This window comes from Anabas testudineus, chromosome 4 (assembly GCF_900324465.2).
Source record: "Anabas testudineus chromosome 4, fAnaTes1.2, whole genome shotgun sequence".
In the NCBI taxonomy this organism is placed as follows: domain Eukaryota; kingdom Metazoa; phylum Chordata; class Actinopteri; order Anabantiformes; family Anabantidae; genus Anabas; species Anabas testudineus.
The window spans coordinates 24,302,496-24,322,615 of NC_046613.1; the positions used below are offsets into that span (position 1 = coordinate 24,302,496).

A 20,120-nucleotide genomic window follows, 5' to 3' on the forward strand; every position below is an offset into this window, starting at 1 on the left:
CAGGGCAAACGCAGGGTAAGCATGAGGAGGTCTTACATCAGGACCCTATGGAGGGCGGCGATTTTACCACTACACTGTTCAGCCACCAAGTATCAAGTGTCACATGCACACAGATAAATCCAAATACACCTACAGTATGTACAGATGCTGCAGCAATAACTACAGGTTAGGTGTCACAAGTGATGTGTAACACATAAATCATGCATGCAGGAACACACACCAAAGGTCAGAGGTCACAGAGGCAGGCAGCTTCATTAATGCAGCAAACCTCATAGGATTTACATACACAGTCAGTACTGATGATACATGTTGTTGTGTCTTTTGTTTAATCTTGTTTTCTTCTCTTCTTTATTTCGATTTTTTTCTCATCTCTGGAGGTGACGTCATTTAACTTTGTCTAACGTCATTGTTTAGTGGGGACATTTTAGAAATTATTGTGAAACTGGTACCACAGTTGCACAGTTACCTAACTGTGCAAAAAGTCAGTGAGTTGACCAAGAACCCAACAGTGAGGTTCAAAGATCCTCTGCAGAGATAGGAGAACCTGGCAGGAGGGCGAACAGCTCAGTAACACTGCATCAATCATGCATTTATGGCTGATGCCATCCAAATGGTGAAGCATGGTGGTGGCAGCATCATGCTATGGAGATGCATCTCAGCAGCAGGGACAGGGAAGCATGTCACAACTGAGGATCAATGCAGCTGAATACAAAGAGGTCCTTAAAGCAGACCTGTGCACACAAACACAGAATTCAGCAACTGCAGTATCCTCAGAATTTTTTTTTTTTATAGTTTCTGTTTCTTCTGCAATAAATACCTCTTTTGGGTTGAAAACAGCATCCCACAACACTGTTTTTTAACATTTTTCTTTTTTTTTTTTTCCAAATGGAATGTCCTGTGCTGTGGACAGCGGGACGTCCTGTCAACTGTCATCCATCACATTTTCTAAAATTGCTGACAGGAATTTTGTAATAAAACAAAACATGAATCATTTCAAGTTCAAAGTTAACTTATAACAGTTGTAGCTTTTTGCACTCTTGTTTTTTTCAGGACCATCATCAAATGTGGAAAAAGCACTGAAAACGTAACAACTTGGACTGAGCTTATCGTGGTTTTGGCACTTTGCAATTCTCATGCTGCACTTTTTTAAGTTCATCTACAACATCCAGTCTTTGTTGGTTTGGGCATTGTCATCTTGCATAATTCTCTGCTCCACATTAGGAATGAAGAAAAGAATATTGTTAGCATAAAGCTAATATTTATTTATATTGAAATAAAATAATGTCAGTTGAACAAAATTCCAAGCTCTACATACACTAGATGTCTGTACAGAATTTGTCTCTTATCAGGCTAGTAGCCAGAATACCTACACACAAACTACTTCAGACCCCAAAGTAGCTGAAGATAAACAGAAAAACGGATTAGCATAATAATACATGATGTTTAATTGCTAGGCCTTACATGTTACTCCTAACTTAAAATGGACCATGTTGGGTTTCATCTTCCTCATGACTTCTATCCCTATCGTCCTTTTCCTCCTCTGAGCTCTCATCCTCATACTAATTCTCTATTTCATCTCTGTCTTCCTCATCATTATATGAGAGCTCCACATCTGAGGCTCCATCCACAATCCTGAGCAGTGTTTTCTCTGCTTGTGTCAATCCCCTGTTACCTGAAGTACCCTGAATTTAGTATGAAAACATGGAGGACATTGAAAAAAACGGTGGTATTCAGTAAGTTAAAACATTTGTATGACACCAAAACACCTCAAAATATAACTTAAACACAAACATCAAACATTTGTTTTTAAATGTACAACATCTAGATAAATATGACAACTTACTTTTCTTGTGGTTGGTATGGCAGCCATTTTGGAAAGACAGATTAGTTTAACTGGATAAACTCCAACTAATCAGATATCACCCAGGATGTCGTCTACACAGCACAACATGCTGCAGACGTGCAGATTGTTGTGTTTTTAAAATATACCTTTGAAACTGTTTTCCTCTACAGAGGACAAAAATGCACTGCTGGGTCTCCAGAGGATATGGCACTAAGAGTCATTTAGAATCTGACACACACAAACTATTCCCCTGTTAAATTATTCAGTGATCATGTTCATCCTGGAGGATCAGCACAGATTGGATTTGAACATGTCTGTGTGCTGAATGTGCTCAGTTCATTTCCACTACTCACTAATTGATCTGCTGGTTTTTATTCATAACAATCAGCTCTACTACACACTCAGACATAAATAATTAATGTACGTAACATTAATCCAGCATAATGCAAACAAAGACTAGTATTTATGCATTTCTTGGAAAAACATTTCTTTTAGAAGACACTAATCTCAAGTGAAGACCCCCCCCACCCCCGCTGTTGGTTTCTTCCACTTCCTGTTTGAGAGGTTTAAACCTGAGTTCATATAGTTTGTTTGTTGGAGGACGGATCTATGGACACATGACAGGAGACAAAGGTAATAACAAAAGGTCTGAATCAATTCAACAACTGAGCAATTAAATTAGAAAATGTGAAACAAAATGTTTGTCATGTCGCAGGGTTAGTTGAAAAGTCTTAACTGGCTCTCAGCTGAAAGAATTAACCAGATATATCTTCTTATCTGTGCTTTTAATTTGAAATTTCTTTGAGTAAAAACCACAATGGAGGGACACATCATGGTCGTCATGCAGGTTTCATTTGAGGACTAAACGTTGGCAGTAAACGCACAAAAAGAAGGAGCTTCAAAAAAACACTTTAACTTCAAATGAAAGCTGCAGAGTTTGAAACATGGAACATTATGACAGGAATGGACGGGGGAACTGTGATATCAAATCAGACGGAGGTCCATATATCCACATCTTTGTAGCTTGTTTCAGCTCCAAGTTTAGATGTTCTGGTTGAGCCTCTGTGTTTCCTGTCCAGCACCAAACAGCATAAGTTAATTCACTGTGAAAAAGTCTGTCAGATGATGAATGTGAACCTGTGGTCTGTCTGCACAGGTACCATTAATAATGCATTCACTGAGATCCTAATGAACAGAATGTCAGCTTGTTTGGCAACATGATGATAACAAGTAAGGGTGGGTGAACTATTAGAGATGATAAATGAGAGAACAAAGGAGAAGGAGATGAACTGAAGGGAATCTGTGTAGGGTCTCTGGCTGTTGACAGGGGGCTGGATGTAATGTTCAGCTGGAGATATACTCACTGGAAAGATGTGAGCTGGTTTAACATTATTAATATCCAAGATTTCTGCCTGATGTAATGGACCTAAAATGAGAACCAGATTTGAATTCAAATGTAATTATTAACCTTATGATCATTATGAAATCTGAAAAGCTGATGGAAAGTTGCACATCAGTCTATTACACATCCAGGCTAAAATACTTTTCCCTTTTTCACTATGGGCTTAGGTTAATTATCCACTGCATCATTTGGAAGAATCATTTAACCTACCTTTGGGTTTTTACTCCTGCAACCTAAATGAATCTATCACTAGTTGGCAAGATGTTTCATGTTTCCTGCTATGAAGTGCTGTAGTATGTCCAAGCATTACTATAATTATATCTCTATAGTAATGTTGAAACCAACTTTGAGGACATGCAAACATTGACCCCTGATGTCAATGTCAGGTCCTTCATCAATTCTGTGAATGATGAACTCCGATTAACCAGCAACTCAGAAAGTATAGATGGGTTTAATAGACTATTACCACATCGTGCTGATGTTACTGTGTTGGCTGGAGGCAAAACAAAGGAAAATTGGGGGCACGCTCAAGTCACTTCAGGCTATAGCCTCTGAAAATATCATCTTGGTGTGTTGCATAGTGCAAGAATGTTATCTCACACCTGCTGCTGCTGCTGCCAGCCAAAAGAATGAGGACAAATATTTAACCATATATGTCTTTATGACATGAAATGACTGGACTGAGGTGATCATCATCACAAAGGCTCCTGTGTGTATCAAACATGTTGTCAGTATAGCTATGACTGAAGGTTTATGAATTGCAAGTGAGTGAGCTAATACTCACCTAATGTTATTCATTCTAGTTCTAGATTTCTTATTGATGCTAGGTGGTCGTGACAAACCCCCCAGGCTAGCTTTAAATTAGTGTGCAACAATAACACAGGTTTGACTAAAATGAAAAAAGACGTGGTATTAAAGTCTCAGATTAATTTATAAATAAAATGTCTTAGACTATTGAAATGAAAGGAGGGAAAACGACATGTTGTAAGGTGAAACTGTAACATCTAATATAAGAAATTGACTAAAACAGGGTTATTTGAATTAATAAAATCTGCAAGTTGTTCCAAAAAGATTTTATTTGTTTAATTATTGTTTATGTATTTGCTTAACTATTACTTCACACTTGTTCACTGTTCTTTGCATATTCACAGCTTCCTTCTGATTTTCTAAACACTCATAGGGTTAAATTCATGTCTCTGTCGGAGGGAAATAGCTGCATCTGTCTCCTCTAATGTGCACTCACTGTAGGTTTGTTGTTTCTCTCTCTGCTAGAAGCTGTGAACAAACAGACAAATGACAGAATTGACTGCAAGTCGATGCAGTAGAAGCTGAAAGAAAAGCATGTAATTGTGTTTTTCAGATGCTTATTCCCAGTATATGTGGTCACAAAGCAAAACAATGAAATCATTTATAGCATATAACAGGATCTGGTGTCTGTTTGCGCTCTATAAATGTAAATTAGTATTTTTACCATCAGAGACATCAAACGTTGAATTTCTTAACAAAGCTGGCGTCTATGTGCTAATGCATGCATACCTGCGTGTGTGCGTCTGTCAGTGTGCACATACAGTAATCCTGTATGACTGTGTGCTGGCCTCTGGCCCTGATTTTCTGTTGGTGTCCTTGGGGAACACAGAGGCAGGGTTTTGTCAGACTGAGAGGCTGTCATGGGAGATTGGTCAGGAGGCTTTTTATAGAGAATTAGCTGCTAATATCCCTAATGTGGAAGGTTTTTCCTGTTCCTGCTGTTTGATTCAACACAGAGGAGGAAAAATCTGACTGTTTGCACCATGAAGATGGAAAAGCAATGTTAGTGTTTTTTAAAGGTGCACAGTTTTCATAGGAATAGGGATTCAAATTTACAACAACTTCCAATTGACAATCAACAAAGTTAACAATCAATAATTAATTCATCATTAAAATTAGTTTGATGAAAATGAAACCACGTAAAAACACTTGAATAGCATCTTCACCATCTAATGACTGCCCAGACAAAAACTGACGTATGAAACACAAAAACAAACACTGGACAACCTGCAGGCTTCAGTAGACCAGAAACATCAGAACAGACTAGGTGAGCTGGATTTATAACCTGTGATGTTATCAAACAGACATGAATATTCTGACTAGCCTTTTCTGCATGATGGCAGTGACTCTAGCTAATGTTTGAGTGCATCTTGACCTGCTGAGCATCCAAATCACTTCCTGTTATGCATTTCTCAGTGCACTTGGGCACATTTATGGTGGTCTCAATCAGGCACCGAAATAGGAGCATGGAACACTGTAATGCTCTCATACAGCATAAATAATAATAATAATTTATTGTTGTTTGTGTTTCACTCTTAAGGCTCAGATGATGCAGCATGAAGTAGAAGAAAACAGTAGAAATGACAAAGAGCTAAACAAAGGGAACAAAGAGGAAGAAGAGCGAGTGAAACCAGAGTGACTGGTAATCAGAAGAGGAAAATAATTATATAAGCAGTGAGAGGGAGCAGTGTGATTTCAAACCTTCACATTGGTAACAAGATAACGGCTGTCACGCTCCAGCAGGCTGCAGGTCACCTCAGCTCTGCACCTCATCTCTCTCTTTCTGTTTTTTCCCTTCCAACCTGTCTGTCACACGTCCAGACCTACAGTTCATTTTAAAGTTACAGCAGAACAGGAGAAATGTCCGGTTGCAACAGAAAGGGGAGGAAAACAGAGACAATAAATCCAGAGAGAATTCTGTCAGGAAATCACAATATGAGCCGAGTGATGAAGCAGACGGGAGACGAGCATCTCACTGGCATCCTGTGGTTCATCTTTGATCTTTGCAGCTACACAGGATTCTAGGGACAAGGTGAAGCAAGAAGACGTGGGGTAAAAATGCTAGACGCTTGATACTCTAATGCTTGATACGTCCATTGCTGATCTGTAAAACTCTGTTTCCACTTTTTGTGGAATAACAACTTTGGTGCAGTAAGGACTGCAACACTGGTCACTATTGGGTTTCACAGCAGCCTACATTAATTACCTCCATGAGCTGTGTGACTGCCAATGTGGCTGCAAACTACAATAACCAACTATTGTTTTGAGAACGCCAGCATGTCCTTTTTACCGAACTCAGCATCTTTTCCTCATGTATCTCCTCTTTTTCACCCCTAATCATCTCTTTTAGTTTAAAAACCCGTGGAATACAGCATAATATTTCAGTGCAGAACGACTTCATGGTACAAAAAGAAGTTTAAACTAACCACAGTAACAACCAAACCACAGCAGTTTTTACTTGTCACAGTTTAAAGGTTTTAGAATCTATATGCTGCAGCAATATAAACCAAGTTTAGACACAATGTAGTTAAATTTAAATTGAAAAGATGGTTGATCTTTACTTTTAGATCTGCAGTTTGAGAGGAATATAGGAACCTTTTCAGTGTGGTTTCACATTCAGGCAATTAAGTTTTTATTTAGGAACAATTTGTAGGAAGCACGACTGATCCTCACACTGCTGCGTGCAGCTCTGCAGCAGCTTTAGGATGAAAGGCCACAGTACTGTCCGGTCAGGTCTGGAGTCAGTTGCCCCCTAGTGTCACAGCTCGCTACTGCAGGAGTGAACTGCTTCTGGGGCTCTCTGTCTGGACAGGGACTCAGGATTAGGACTAAACTTAATCAAAATTACCTGCAAACTGAATCACTGCATTTTATCTGCTCAGTTTTTGTGTACTTCACCTAAATGTGATGAATTATACATCGAGAGTCAATATCCCAATGCATGACTCATCTGCAGCCCCCTGGGCACTTTACAGCTCAGCTGTAATATAGGCACCTCGATCTATATCTGCACTCTTACCTTGATGTTCAGGTGTGTGTGTGTGTGCACGTGTGTGTGTGTGTGTGCACGTGTGTGCATGCATTATGACTTTAAATTGTAGAAAAACGCAGGTCAAGGTCTACTCCATAATGCCAACTCCACTGATCAATATATCATTTTCAGAAATTGCTGATTGGAGACCACAGCTGTCTGTAGGGAGCCCACAGATGTGGCTGTGTGAGTGTGGTTCTTTGTGCTCATGCAGCAGGAAGGAATTGACAGCGACTACAGCAGAGGAGTGTGTGGTTATGTGCATGTGTACCATTATGCACTACAGTGCAATGAAGCATGTTTTAATGACAAAACACCTCAGTGACCGAGGAGTGGGGGTGTGGGGGCTGTAAACTGACACACACTGTGCATTTCCTTCTCTGTCTTTGTCACAGTCTCTACTGTTTGTTTATGAGTGTGTGTGTCTGTCGCTGACATCCACACTGAATCTATTACATGATGTGTGTTGGAGCCTTTGTGTGAAGCTCCATATGTTTCCTATAGGAGCTGCTCACTGGCTGAACTCCTCCTCTCCTCTCCTCTCCTCCTCTTTCTCCTTTGTCCATGTTGCCGTCTTCTGTCTTTGCTCCATCCTCTGTCCTATTGCTTTTTGTCCCACCCTCTTTTCATCCTCTACTTTTCCTCTTCATCATCCCATCATCTTCTTTTGTCTTCTTCTTGTTCTTTGTCTTCCTGTGTGCTTTTGTCCTCTTCTTTCCCTCGTCTGTCCTCAGAGTGGAACGTACTTGCTGTGAAGGGATCTGGAGAGTTTAGCTCTCCCAGTGTGGGATTGGAGGAGTTCTGTTCCTTTGATAGGTTAAGTGTGTGTGTGTGTGTGTGTGTGTGTGTGTTTCTTTTATTTCCAGTGTTGTGCAGGAAGTCTCTGGTTTTTCTTTCTCTTTTTCTGTTGTAAAGACTAAAAGTATATAATTTGTAACTATTCTCCTCTTTGACCTTTTTCTAATTTCATGTCTTCTTGTTCTATTTGTTTTCATCGTCTTTGGTTTTTCGCTTCCATCTCGTCTTTGTCTTTGTCCACTTCTCTTTTGTTTTTCTCTTATTTCTTTTCTTCTCGTCTTTTGTCTTATATTCCCCTAATTGTCCTCTTTTCTTTCTGTTCTCTTCTTTTCGCTCTCATCACTTTGTCTTTTATTCTTTTTTGTCCCGTACTGTCTTTTCTTTTTTTCCTCCCCTCTTTTTTCTTTCTCGTCTTCTTTTGTCCCCTTCGCTTCTCATCTTTTCTTCTGTGTCCTGTTCTTCACATAGCTTTGTCCTCCTTTTCTTCCGTCCCCTCTTTCTCTCCTCTCCCCTGGGTGAGATATTGCTTTTGTGATGCATTGTGACAATGACGTTAATGGAAGCACTGTACATTTAACGACCTATATCTCCGGAAATTCCTCTGCCGCTTCTCATTACTCTCTCTCTTACACACACACACACACACACACACACACACGACTGTGGCTCAGATAAACACAATCAGCAGCAGATGCAGGTAAACACAACAGATATGTGTGTTGTTTCCCAGCTGGTTTGAACATTATCACCCCATTATGTCCATTATCAGTTGTCATCACACCTATAATTATGCTTCTGTTGGGAAAACTGCACCTCCCTGTAGACACGGATGTGCATATCATTGATGGCAGTTGTAATTATGACAGGAGTTTTGGTGTCATTCTTTAAAGGTGGATGCGTGGGCCATGAAACGTAAACTGTGTCTCGTTTCAAAAACAGCTCACCTGTTGTTTTTCAGTCCAGTTTGCCTTTTCATGGATTCACCTTAGAGCCCCATCATTACGTCACTACATGTCTTCACAGCACCAATAATGCTAAACACTATGTACTGTACGCACAACTCTGTGTTCAGTACTCTGTACTCTGTGGTCGAGGCAGATGGCCGCCCACCATCACTCTGGTTCTTCCTTTAAAGGGAGTTTTTCCTCTCCACCGCTGCCTAAAGCTTGCTTCGGTGCTATACAAGTAAAATAGAATAGAATTGAACTGTGTTAGTCACACTGCAGTTAAACAAATGTAATAAATGATAAACTGATGTTTATCTTCACAACAAAGCTTTAGCTGATCTGTTCATCATGATGGTCCAGCCCCCAGCCCATGATGCAAACGGTTCTAGACAAGCAAAGACTTGGTGCCAGTCTGGAACCATCTCTCCTGGCGGAGACCTCGTTCTTTGGCTGTCAAAATTGAGCACTGGCTCCAAACCCGCCTTGGAACCGTCTTGTTGGTAAAGGGGTCGTTGACAGTTAACAACAGCAGGTTCCAACTGCAAGAGCAACTGTCAAAATCAACTCTACTCTTACATGTAATTGAACTAACGAGGACATAACACAGCTGATCATAGAACAGGTCAGGTCCTGAGCTGTACGGCATCCTCTCCAGCAAGTAGGGATATGTAAGGACAAGTGTCATTCAGCTGGTGTGACCGTCACTCTGCTGTCTATGTGATGTGACACAACTCTCAACAGCACAACAACAAAGAGCGAGGGAACGAGCCGAGAAAGCGAGGGTGACAGAGTAAAGTGAGTGGAAGAATGAAAAAAGAATGATTGATTTTAATGGGTGAAACAGAAAAAGAACGAGTTCCAGATCAAATCAGTGAGGGGAAATGGGGCAAACATGAGCTAGGATGGATAGATGGAAGGAGAAGATGCTGATTGTGTCATCACGAAGGCTCGTGAAAGAAGTGATAACTTCAGCTTTTTATCCAAATGTAGTCTGTTGATTTCTTTTAGTTGCTCTCAGTCATTTTTTAAATGACGTGTTCACATTGATGCCATTAACCTCACTTCAACATCAGGTGAAGTGGTGTCATTGAGGCAAAGGGACCTGGTTTGCTTATATCTTACTCACCTGAACTTCAGCTTTCTTTGTCCTCTACCATCACAAAACATGCAGCATGAGCAGTTAATCCATAACCGGGAAATTCTCTCGCTCCTCTTCTGTAATTGATTCCCAATAGTGGATGTTACGACAGCTGCTTGTGCAGACTGTGGGCCATAATCAAATCCCACATGTTGCTTAACCTTTTCACTTCCAGTCTAGCTAGTTAGCCACTGTCACGCAGCACATGCACAGAACTGAATGCTTTGCAGATATGTGGTTATTTTTAAATTCAGATTTTTCCCCATTACCCCCCCAGATATTAATAATTCTATTGGTGCACAGTTATTTCTCTTGTTTTCAGCAGCTTCCCTAAAACAAGTGCTTTATGTTTAATTAATACTGGTTTTCATTACCTGAACTAAATGTGATAAAGTCACATTGTAAAGCAAATCTGTATGACATCAATGAGATCAGAAGATATTTTTTATGCTTGATCAACAAATTTGCTTTGCTTCTAGTTTCGTAAACCTAAAAAAAGAATTTACACTGTGTAAGAGGCCACCCATGTCTTATTGTTGTCATATGCAACATCCATACTGTGTATATGCATCTTTAGTGCTGGTGGCATGTGAAGTCGTGACCTGTGCATGAACTCGACACCGACATTCACAATGGGTCTTTACCCTGCTGTGCAAAATTCACATTTCACATAATGACTTCTCAGTTTGATCTTTTAAAACGTATAGTAGCATTGTTTTGTGCAGGAACTCGTGTAAAACGCTACTTAAAAGAGTGATTTCTTTCTTAAATGTATTGTTACAAATAAAAGAGAGCAGGCGCTTTAAATGATGTATGTGTATAATGTGCCACATGAATAAGTAAATAGTTGGGGGTGTTGTGAGAAAGAGAATCATAAATGGATCTACGGCGGTTGTTTTTGTATTAATTAATAATGATCCCTCTCTCTCTCTAGCAGGTGTGGAGGTGGAGCTTCTGTCTGAAACAGCTCCAGTGGTCGTTTGGAGACTCGTCGAGACCATCGAGAAGCCCGGTGAGAAAGATGTGGAGTGAATCTATTCATCAGAGTCCTCGCACACATTCACAAAGTCAGGATGTGGTTAACCTAACTTAGCATGAGGACTGGAAGCAGGGGACAGACTGATTCAGCTTCTCATTTCACATTCGGAGTATTAAAAATCCACCTCCTCCCACATATGAAGTAATAGATAAATGTTTTATTTCTGTCTTCTGAAGGAGTCGGATGATGCCTTTTATTTATTCAGCCTGGCTGCATAGAAAATGTAACTTAACATCAGTAACCTGCAACTGTAGACATGACGTGATTTGCAAAGCATAATGTACACGTGAAGCCGTCTTAGCCTAAAGCAACAACATGTTTCCAGGCCGACACGTCCAGTGGCTGACTTCTTCTCCTTCTGTGTGTTTCTTCTTCTGCAGGTTTGAACAGTGAGCCTCTGTATCGAGCTGCTCCAGCCTCCGGTGGACCTGCAGAGCTGCGTCAGGCTCTGGACTCAGGTACACACTCAGTGACATGAGCCAATCAATTGAATGAGCTGAATGTAATTACATGTGAGGATCTGTGCCGTCCAGCTTACTTTGATTGTAAATTAAATATCTTTGGGTTTTGACTGTTGGTCAGGTAAACTAAGCAACAAGCATCTTTTCTTTGAAACAATCCTAGATTTCATAACTAAAGGGGTTCTGTTACACTAAGTCACAACAGTGTTCACAATACACAAAGAGCAAATGAGAGAAAGAACAGGCGCCTGAATCACTTTTATAGTAAAAATAAAATTTAAATAATAATGAAATCTATTTTACAAAGTGTTTAGGCAGCAGAGTTTAGTAGATAAATATTTAAATTGATGAGAAAATGAATCCATAGGTCCATGAGAAGTAGAGACGAGCTGCTTTGCTTTTAAGATATTACAGGAGTCATTGGTGACATTGGTTTCTGTTTGAATGTCTTCCACATGTCTGAAAGAGGACTGAGACTCGAAGTGGTGTATTTTAAATTCTCTGTGTCTTTACTCCTTTCCTCGTACGAGGGACAGCAGCTTGTAGGACTCTTTGATTATCTGCACACAACAGTAACATGGAAGCAACAAGTGACTCATTAGAAACACCTACAGCTGTAAAAGCTCCACCTCCCTTCCACCTTTATTCAGTTTAAACCAATACAAACGACTGCTCGGTCTGAACGAGGCTGTTTCACTCTGCTGAAGCTGAGTGGAGCCAAAGTCAGTCAGACAAAAAAAGTTGGCCAAGTTTTCGCTGCTGAAGTTCTGGTCTGGCACCACCAGGGAGTGCTCTGACTCTGTACTTTATTTTGGGAGGAAGGAGGGGGATTTACAAAATCTCCAGACTCCAGAGTCTGAGAGGACAGAGGAGGAGGGAGGTGAGATGGGGGGGGGGATAGAGAAGAATTCAATAATGGACACCGTGATGATACAGACTGGAAAAAGTTTATTCTAGGAGTCCCTACCTTCAAGATGTGGTGACGGGTAGATGAAATCTGGACCGATGTGTCTAAATCAAGTCTGTAGTTTTTTTTTTTTTTTATGACCAGTTTGTCTTGAATGTTTGACTTTTTAAAATCTTAAAACATTTTTAAAGGTGTTTGTTCTGGATCAAGAGAAAAATGTTTGAATGTATTTACAGTAGTTCATTTGACCCAGTTGGTCCACTTCACACCACCAACAGGTCATTCTGCAGTTTAAAGGGACCGCGTCCCAGCGTTTTGACATCTCGACCTGGTTATTTGGTTTGAGTGGGATTGATGGATTTCACACCAGCCTAAGCAAACTCAGCTTTGAGTCTCTGCTCCTGAGTTTCCAGCTTTAGGGCAACAGTCATTTTAAGGATATCCTGTTGTTAACAGAGGTCTAACTTGTCTGAAACATGTTTCTGGGATTTCTAAAAACGATTTAATTATGTCAGAGATCTCAAACTATGAGTCCGTTAAAGTGTGTAACAGATCAGTAAATTGCACAGAGCGCGGGCCCTGTCTGTCTGTGACCTCCTCACAGCATCCAATGAGAAACCCCGACTTTCAGATCCAGCCTTTGTTTTCCGTGAGAGAAATAAGCCCAGTAGGACCTGATCATATTGTGCAGTAGCTTCATTTGGAGTGTGAGAACCAAGCTCTGTAATCGACTTTCACAGACTGCCGACCTTTCACATTGAACCTTTACAGCTTTAAATTTGATTCATTTAGTTCAGTGACTCACTTTAAATGTTGTATCTTCACTTTTGATTCAAACATTTAGGATTGTAAGACTCAAAGATAATATCTGAATGGCTTTGATTGAGGTCTTCTGTGCTTGAGCAATTGTTTTTCAGGAAAAGTCACCAGCTACAGTAGGTTTGATGAGTGAGGACACTCATTGACATAATTCATTCCCTAGCCCCCTACTGTCACGTAGGCCATGCTAATCTAGTCTGTATGGATTTTTAATTAATCCTGTGTACTGCCTCACCCTAACACTAACCAAAACCTAGCTCCAAACCTAAAACCTCATCTTAAATTGCTCTTTAAACGCCCTTCTCATTGGTTAAAATGTTCTCACTTTGTAAAAATATCCTTAGTCCAATGGTTAAAAATTCCTTCAATTGCTGGTCCTCACAATGATGGCAACACACACACACACACACCTGTTCTTGTTGAGCACTGGTGTGGGAAGTCAACATGGGACCAAAGATATGCACATAGTCAAAGGAAATGACTGAAAGGAGCTGACATGTAGGCGCTCAGAGGAATTTGACATCCAGGCTTCACACGCACGTCCGTATATAAACTGGGACAGAACAGGAGCTGCGTGAGAGACATCCCACAGTCACGTCAGCTTTATGTATAGTAAGAGGTCCAATAGGCATGGACGGGTCCTATGGAATGTATATCAAAAGAGGTAGGTAGAGATTTGTACTGACGTGTAGCTGCGAGGTTACACGAACACACAGCTTGGTTTGAATGTTGGAAGGCAGCGAGAGGGAGATGGTCTGAAGAGAGACAAACTCAGATTCTACTTCTTCTTGTTGCATGAACTTGTATCGTTGTTCCAGCACTGTATACTGTAGGTTCCCATTGTGATTTCATCTCACTTCATTAGAGTGAAGTGTGCAGAAAAACTGAAGTCTGTACAGGTGAACCTTCTATACATCTGCTTCTAGAAACATTGATAACACTGATAACATATCCATCAGTCTCATTCAGCAGCATCTGAGCATCTGTTGGATATGTTGGATAGAAGTAATAAAACTCAAAAATCGAACCCTTTGTGAAGGTTCGTTGTTTGATTAACGTCCAGTGTCACAGTTGTTGTATCATCTTTAATAAATAAAACCTTTGACAGAATAGTTTTGTACTAACAGATAAACCGTGTTCTGTAGAATTAGAATCAGATTTATTAGTCTTAAGACTGATCCACAAATACGACGTAAAACAATAAATATTAAAATATTAAATGATGAAATGGTTCATAATTGATTGATGAGTTGATTATTATCATTTTACTACCACCACCCTCATGAGCGTAGCTGGAGGTCACTCTGCAGACTCCAGCTGGAGTTTCAAATGGTTCCTGTTGAACTTGTCCATGTCTCATAACATAACAAAATGAATATTTTGAAGCGTGTAGAATAAGGTGAGATTGTTTCTGTCCGACAACGTGCTGCAGAATTGTTGATATTTTTCATGGATCATTATTAAATGACGCAACACCACCCACTCTGCAGAAAGAGCTGCTGCAGTGCCGTGCATCTCTCTGTCGTGCTTTGTGTAGCAGGAGTTATGGAATAATGTTATGTAACAGGGAGTTGTTGTATTGTACAGAAATGATGAAGCTATTCCACCTCGATCGTGCCTAATTGAGCCGTGCATGTGTTTGGTTTGCTTTCTGCATGTGTACTTAGTATTTTCCTCTTAAACTGTGTGTGTCTGTGTGTGTGAGGCGCACAGGCTCCAAACGCTTTCTAGAACATTACCTCATCAAGTTGACCTCTGATTGGTACACAGCCTGGACGTTGCCATGGTGATAGCTAGCCGTTTTTAGCTGGTTGGTTCTGCTGTGCCCACACAGCACTCAGTGTGTCGGCCCAGTAACTCTGAGCCTGCATGTGTGATTGTACGTCTATCTTAGTGAGGACCAGATTGAGTTTTACACCTTGAGACGGATGAGTTTGAACAGCGAGGATGTTTTGAAGTAAGTGTAATGTGAAAAAGAGAAGGTCCACTTAAATAAGACCACATCTTAGAAAATGAGCACGGTTATTAAAAAGCATTTTGTTTTTGAGTTAAATGTATTTATTTATTTTTATATTAAGGACATTTCTTGGAAAGTCAGGACATTTGGGAAACTCGGAGCACATGTGGAAAGTGAAGCCGTTTGGACAGTGAGGGCATTTTAAATCTGATCTGATTGACTGACGACTGCTGTACTATTAATGTTTAATAATGTCTCGTCTTTCACTTCTTCTAATGACGGGTGGAAGCTTGTTTTTGGATTAACCTAAAGTGAAGTTTAGGTTTAGCGTTAGAGATTTAGAGAATACCTCACACTGACGAGTCCTCACGAGTATAGAGGCACAAACATGGACATATGGGCATTTCTGTCACTGCTGAGTCCGTGTCTAACGCCTCGACTCAGTTCGAACGTGTATGATGATTACGTGGAGGTACTCAAATACACACAAGTACTACACACGCTCAAACACACACCCTGTGCCAACTTGTGAGCACAGAGTGGGCAGTCTCTGTTTTGGAAATGATGACTCATGTTGGCTCGGATTGAGCAGAATATACTGTGTCTTCAATACAAACTGTACACACTGACATACATGACACATGGGAACACGCTGTACATGTAACCGCTGCAGCTCAGCCCACTCGCCCCCACACATAAACAATCAATAAGCATTTGTGTGTAATAATTCCTCAAACACGAACAGACATAATGAGAATCCCGTCCTCCAGCTCTTGGTTCAGATAGATTCTTTCTTCCTATCCAATCTGTTCACTGCTTGCTGCTAACAACCCATCAACCAATCTGCAGCCCTGGAACCATAAAATAATCTTTTATTTTATTGCACCTCCTTTATGTAGTCTTCAATCTCTCATTCTATCTTCCCTTCTCATCTTCTATCTCTTTCTTTCCCTCTTTTCATTCACTCATTCATCACCGTCCCTTTTCTTCGCCTCCCTAGCTCGGTGACAGGAGCCGCTGAGTTCAGCAAAACACAAATTAAAAGTGCTGCTCTCCTCCATCTCTCCATCCCTTTCTTCTGTCTCCGTCCCTACATCCTGCCCGTCCATTCTTCCTCTCGCCTCTCAGTATCTACCGTGCCATTGGTCAGAGGTGATGTCATCATCTCTCTCTGGCGCCCGTCAATAACCTATTAGAAGCCGGAGTTTTTACAGTCAGCTGGGGAGCGAGGAAGTGCAACCACATACACTACAACACACCCTCGAGCACAGCGGACGTGATGTGGAAGCAGATAAAAGCCCCTGGCTGCAGAGGTGTGTCTCGTGTTGATCAAGTGATGAGTGCTTCTTTGTGACCAGATTCAGAAAGTTCCAAGTCATCCATATAAAGGAAACCACACTTCTCCTCTCAGCAGCGTTGAATTACTGTATTTTTCTGGCTCTCCACATTTTGCACAGACCTGCAACAAAGATAGAAATATATGTTTTTTTGGTGTGTGTATGTCTGTGGAGCTGTACTGTAGATGTGAATATGCAGCCTTATCCCAAGGAGTTATTCATATTGGATGATATTGCACCACAAAATATACATCCCGTGCCAACATTGAATACAAATACTGGAAGTTTGCTCCTCATAGACCTGCAACAGGGTTTGTCTTTTTATTAACAACCACAATCCACAATCCCACCCTAAGCGAAGGTGTTCTACTCACCATTATTCAGCCCTGTGGGCTTTTTACTAAAAAACTAAATGTGAGATTCACATCTTTTCAAATTCTCATCTTTAAACAACACCAGGTGAAAAAATAGAATAAAAAGTCTGCAACCTTCCGAAGTTGAAACTTGAAAATCTGTCAGCCTGGACCCAGAAAGATGGACAGCAAACATGGAGAGAAAGAGGGTGTGGCTGGACTTGAACCAGGGACATTACTGTTAGGTGTCATGCTCATGAACCTTTAGGCTACCATCAACCTGTACTTTAGGTTTATAGTCATTAGGTGCATCTGAAGTGATCACTTCTTAATCATTCCTCGCTCCTCTCTTGACCCATATTGAAGGTTTTCTCCTGATGGTTGCTCTAAATTGAAACGGTGTCACAACAGCAGCACAGTTTTTATACTGAGTTACAGAAAAGCAGAACCAAATTTTGTAATCATTAATTTTTTGAGTCTTGTTTAGAAATATATGTGATATACTTACATAATGAGCATTTGTGGTTCAACAAATCATTTGTACAAACCATTAAGCTATAAAACATAATTCTAACTTGGACAACTGAATAATGATCAGAACACCAGATGCAAATAATCAGCCTATTAAATAAGTAAACATGTCGGTGCCATTAGAAATAAATGTGCATCCACCAAGAATCGACATTTCCACACTGATTGATCTGAGCAGAATTTTAATAAATGTACAGATGTTGTTGAAACATGTTCGTATGTACAGAGAGGGAATAAAAACACACTCTGCAGACGGTGGTGGTGACTGAGCGTTCCAGTTATAGTTTGGACACTGTAGATATGAGCAAAGACAAACTCCAAAGTCATTTTTCTTTAGTGACGCAGACTGAGACGCAAGTGAGAGAAACAACTGTGTTTATAAGAGACAGGAGATGCATCCATCACCGAGCTCACATCTTCTTTTCCCAGTGTTTGTTTGGACTTTGTATTGTAGCACAAATGCTCTAGAGCTTGTTAGTAGTAGCTACTAGAGATCAGTTATTCCAGTGGAGACCTTAAAGTTGTTGCTACACTAATTCTGTGATATTTTGATCTTTCTCAGTAAATTTAAAGGTTTCGTTTTATTAAAATTATGCGGTGGTGATCATGATTATTAGAACTATGAGAGCATGTTAGGAAGTGATCAACCTGAGTCTGTGCTTGTAAAAAAGTGACACATCGATGTTTTTTTCTGCCTTTGGCTCATTAAGGATGATTCACAGTAAAAATGTTCCTCATTTTATAAACATCAGAAATGCTGTGCAGCAGGAACAGTGGATCAATAGAACAGAAAATTCAGAAGTTAGACATTGTGTCAGCTAAAGTTAAGTATGGCAGCCATCTGACTGAACCAGTGGCAGATTTACACAAATCAGACCTGTCACATCAAAATCAGTTCAGTTCAACAGAGGCATCACATCCACCATGAGTACAAACATTGGATTTTAAAAAAAAAGCCAGTTGCAGTAGTCAAAGTCACCTAAATGCAGAAAAGTACATCCCACCCACAGATAAATCTCTCCAGCTTCTCCCTGTCCTCCTCCTCGCTGCACACTGAACGAGCTCCCAGCATCCTATTCAATGATGTCATCTCGCACACAGCCCAGCCGTCTGACAACACACGACCAGTGCAGTACCCGTCTTTCTCTTTGTCTCTGTACTGTATGCTCCCTTCCTGTCACCGATGCTTATCTCCGCCATATGTTGCTCTGTAACATGAAGAACTGAAGCGATACCTGTGGCTTCACCGTCTGTTGAGAGACCCTCGCGCACACAGAGTTCAGCTTTTGATGTCTTATCTTTCTCTTTCTCTCTCTCTCTCTCTCTCGCTCGCTTTCTGTCTCTGCACTTACACGTTGACCTTTCATCTAGTATGTAGTATGTAAATTCAGACTCCACAGCCAGGATAGCAGGACTGATATCAAGTTTGAAACAGCTGCAAAATAAGTCACCGTCATTGAACAAAGGAGGACGGCGTTTTTTCTGTAGATTGATGCATTATGTGAATTGAATGGGGAATTTGACATATGATATATATATATATATATATATATATATATATATATATATATATATATATATATATATATATATATATATATATATCATATCAACATATTTAAATCAACATTTTAGTGCTTCAATATTATTTCATTTAAACTTTGAATTGTAAGATTTGTGGTGGTTTTCATAAATCTTTACTGTTGACCCTACGACAGGTGGTTTTACAGTTTGTCCACACTCACACTCTACAATAACTCTACAAATCTGACGCAACAATTCACATGGAAAATAAAATGGAAGCTGTTTAAATGCGGTAAATTGACTGACGAGCACGAATCCAGAGCTGTGTAAGAACTGTGCTTCTTTCGGAGGAGCTAATTTATCCTTTAATACCAACAGTTATTACATTTTGGCCTTTGGATGAACTTCCTTCCCTCTGCAGTGAGAGTCTGCTTCAGTTTCTCTCTTGTCTTTGTTCCGACTCCCTGTGTGAGAGTTTCTGCACCGCCCCTTTCTTTCTCTCTCTGTCTTATTCTCGTCTTCCTGTATCTCCTCTCTTCTGTTGCATTTCTCTGAGTTCATGTTGTGATATCGGTGTGTGTCTGTGTGTGTGTACGTGTGAGCAGAATGCCAAGGACAGATGGGTAGACGGAGAGGTGAGCATGTTCACATACACTTCCATAGACACACTCGTACACGCCAGCAGACTCCTGCACAGCATCAGTGTGGAGAAAATTTTTGGCTCTATTCAATATGGAAGCAGAATAAGTTGAGAGGGTTCAGACTGAGACTATCAACAGGGAACATACTATCACACTCACTGTGAACCCGCACACTTAGTTCTGTGGTCAGTGAGGAATCAACCTTTCTATTTTCTATCTTTCCACCTTCTCTCTTCTTCTCTTCTTCTCTTCTTCTCTTCTGTCTTTCCCACCTCTGATGAATTCATCACTGACTTGTTCAGTTCTCTGTTCCTCTATCACTAAGCTAGTATTCAGAGCACAACCTGACAATTTTAAAAGAAGCCCCCACCTGACCCTTAAAGGTCACCATATCAATCAATATTTTCAGTGACTTTATTTGTACAGCACCTGACACACAGGCTCATGCAATTCAAGGAGGTTTACAGATGACAGACGAGCTGACAACAAGACAGATGTGAGCAGAAAAAGGGATTATACACCAGGAAAATAAGTAAATGTAATAAATGTTATAATAATTTAAAAAGGATGAGATGGTGTGAAGGA

At 40.4% G+C, this 20,120-nt stretch overlaps 1 protein-coding gene across 3 annotated transcripts in view; it reads left to right on the forward strand.

Moving 5' to 3' along the window:
- The window catches only part of pik3r3b (phosphoinositide-3-kinase, regulatory subunit 3b (gamma)), a 152,274-nt gene that overhangs the window by 35,543 nt on the left and 96,611 nt on the right, over positions 1–20,120 (forward strand). For all 3 annotated transcript variants that reach the window (XM_026345577.1, XM_026345578.1, XM_026345579.1), the window contains exons 3-4: positions 10,904–10,978; positions 11,386–11,463. In XM_026345577.1, the coding sequence (XP_026201362.1) occupies positions 10,904–10,978; positions 11,386–11,463 (153 nt within the window). The remainder of the gene's footprint in view (positions 1–10,903; positions 10,979–11,385; positions 11,464–20,120) is intronic.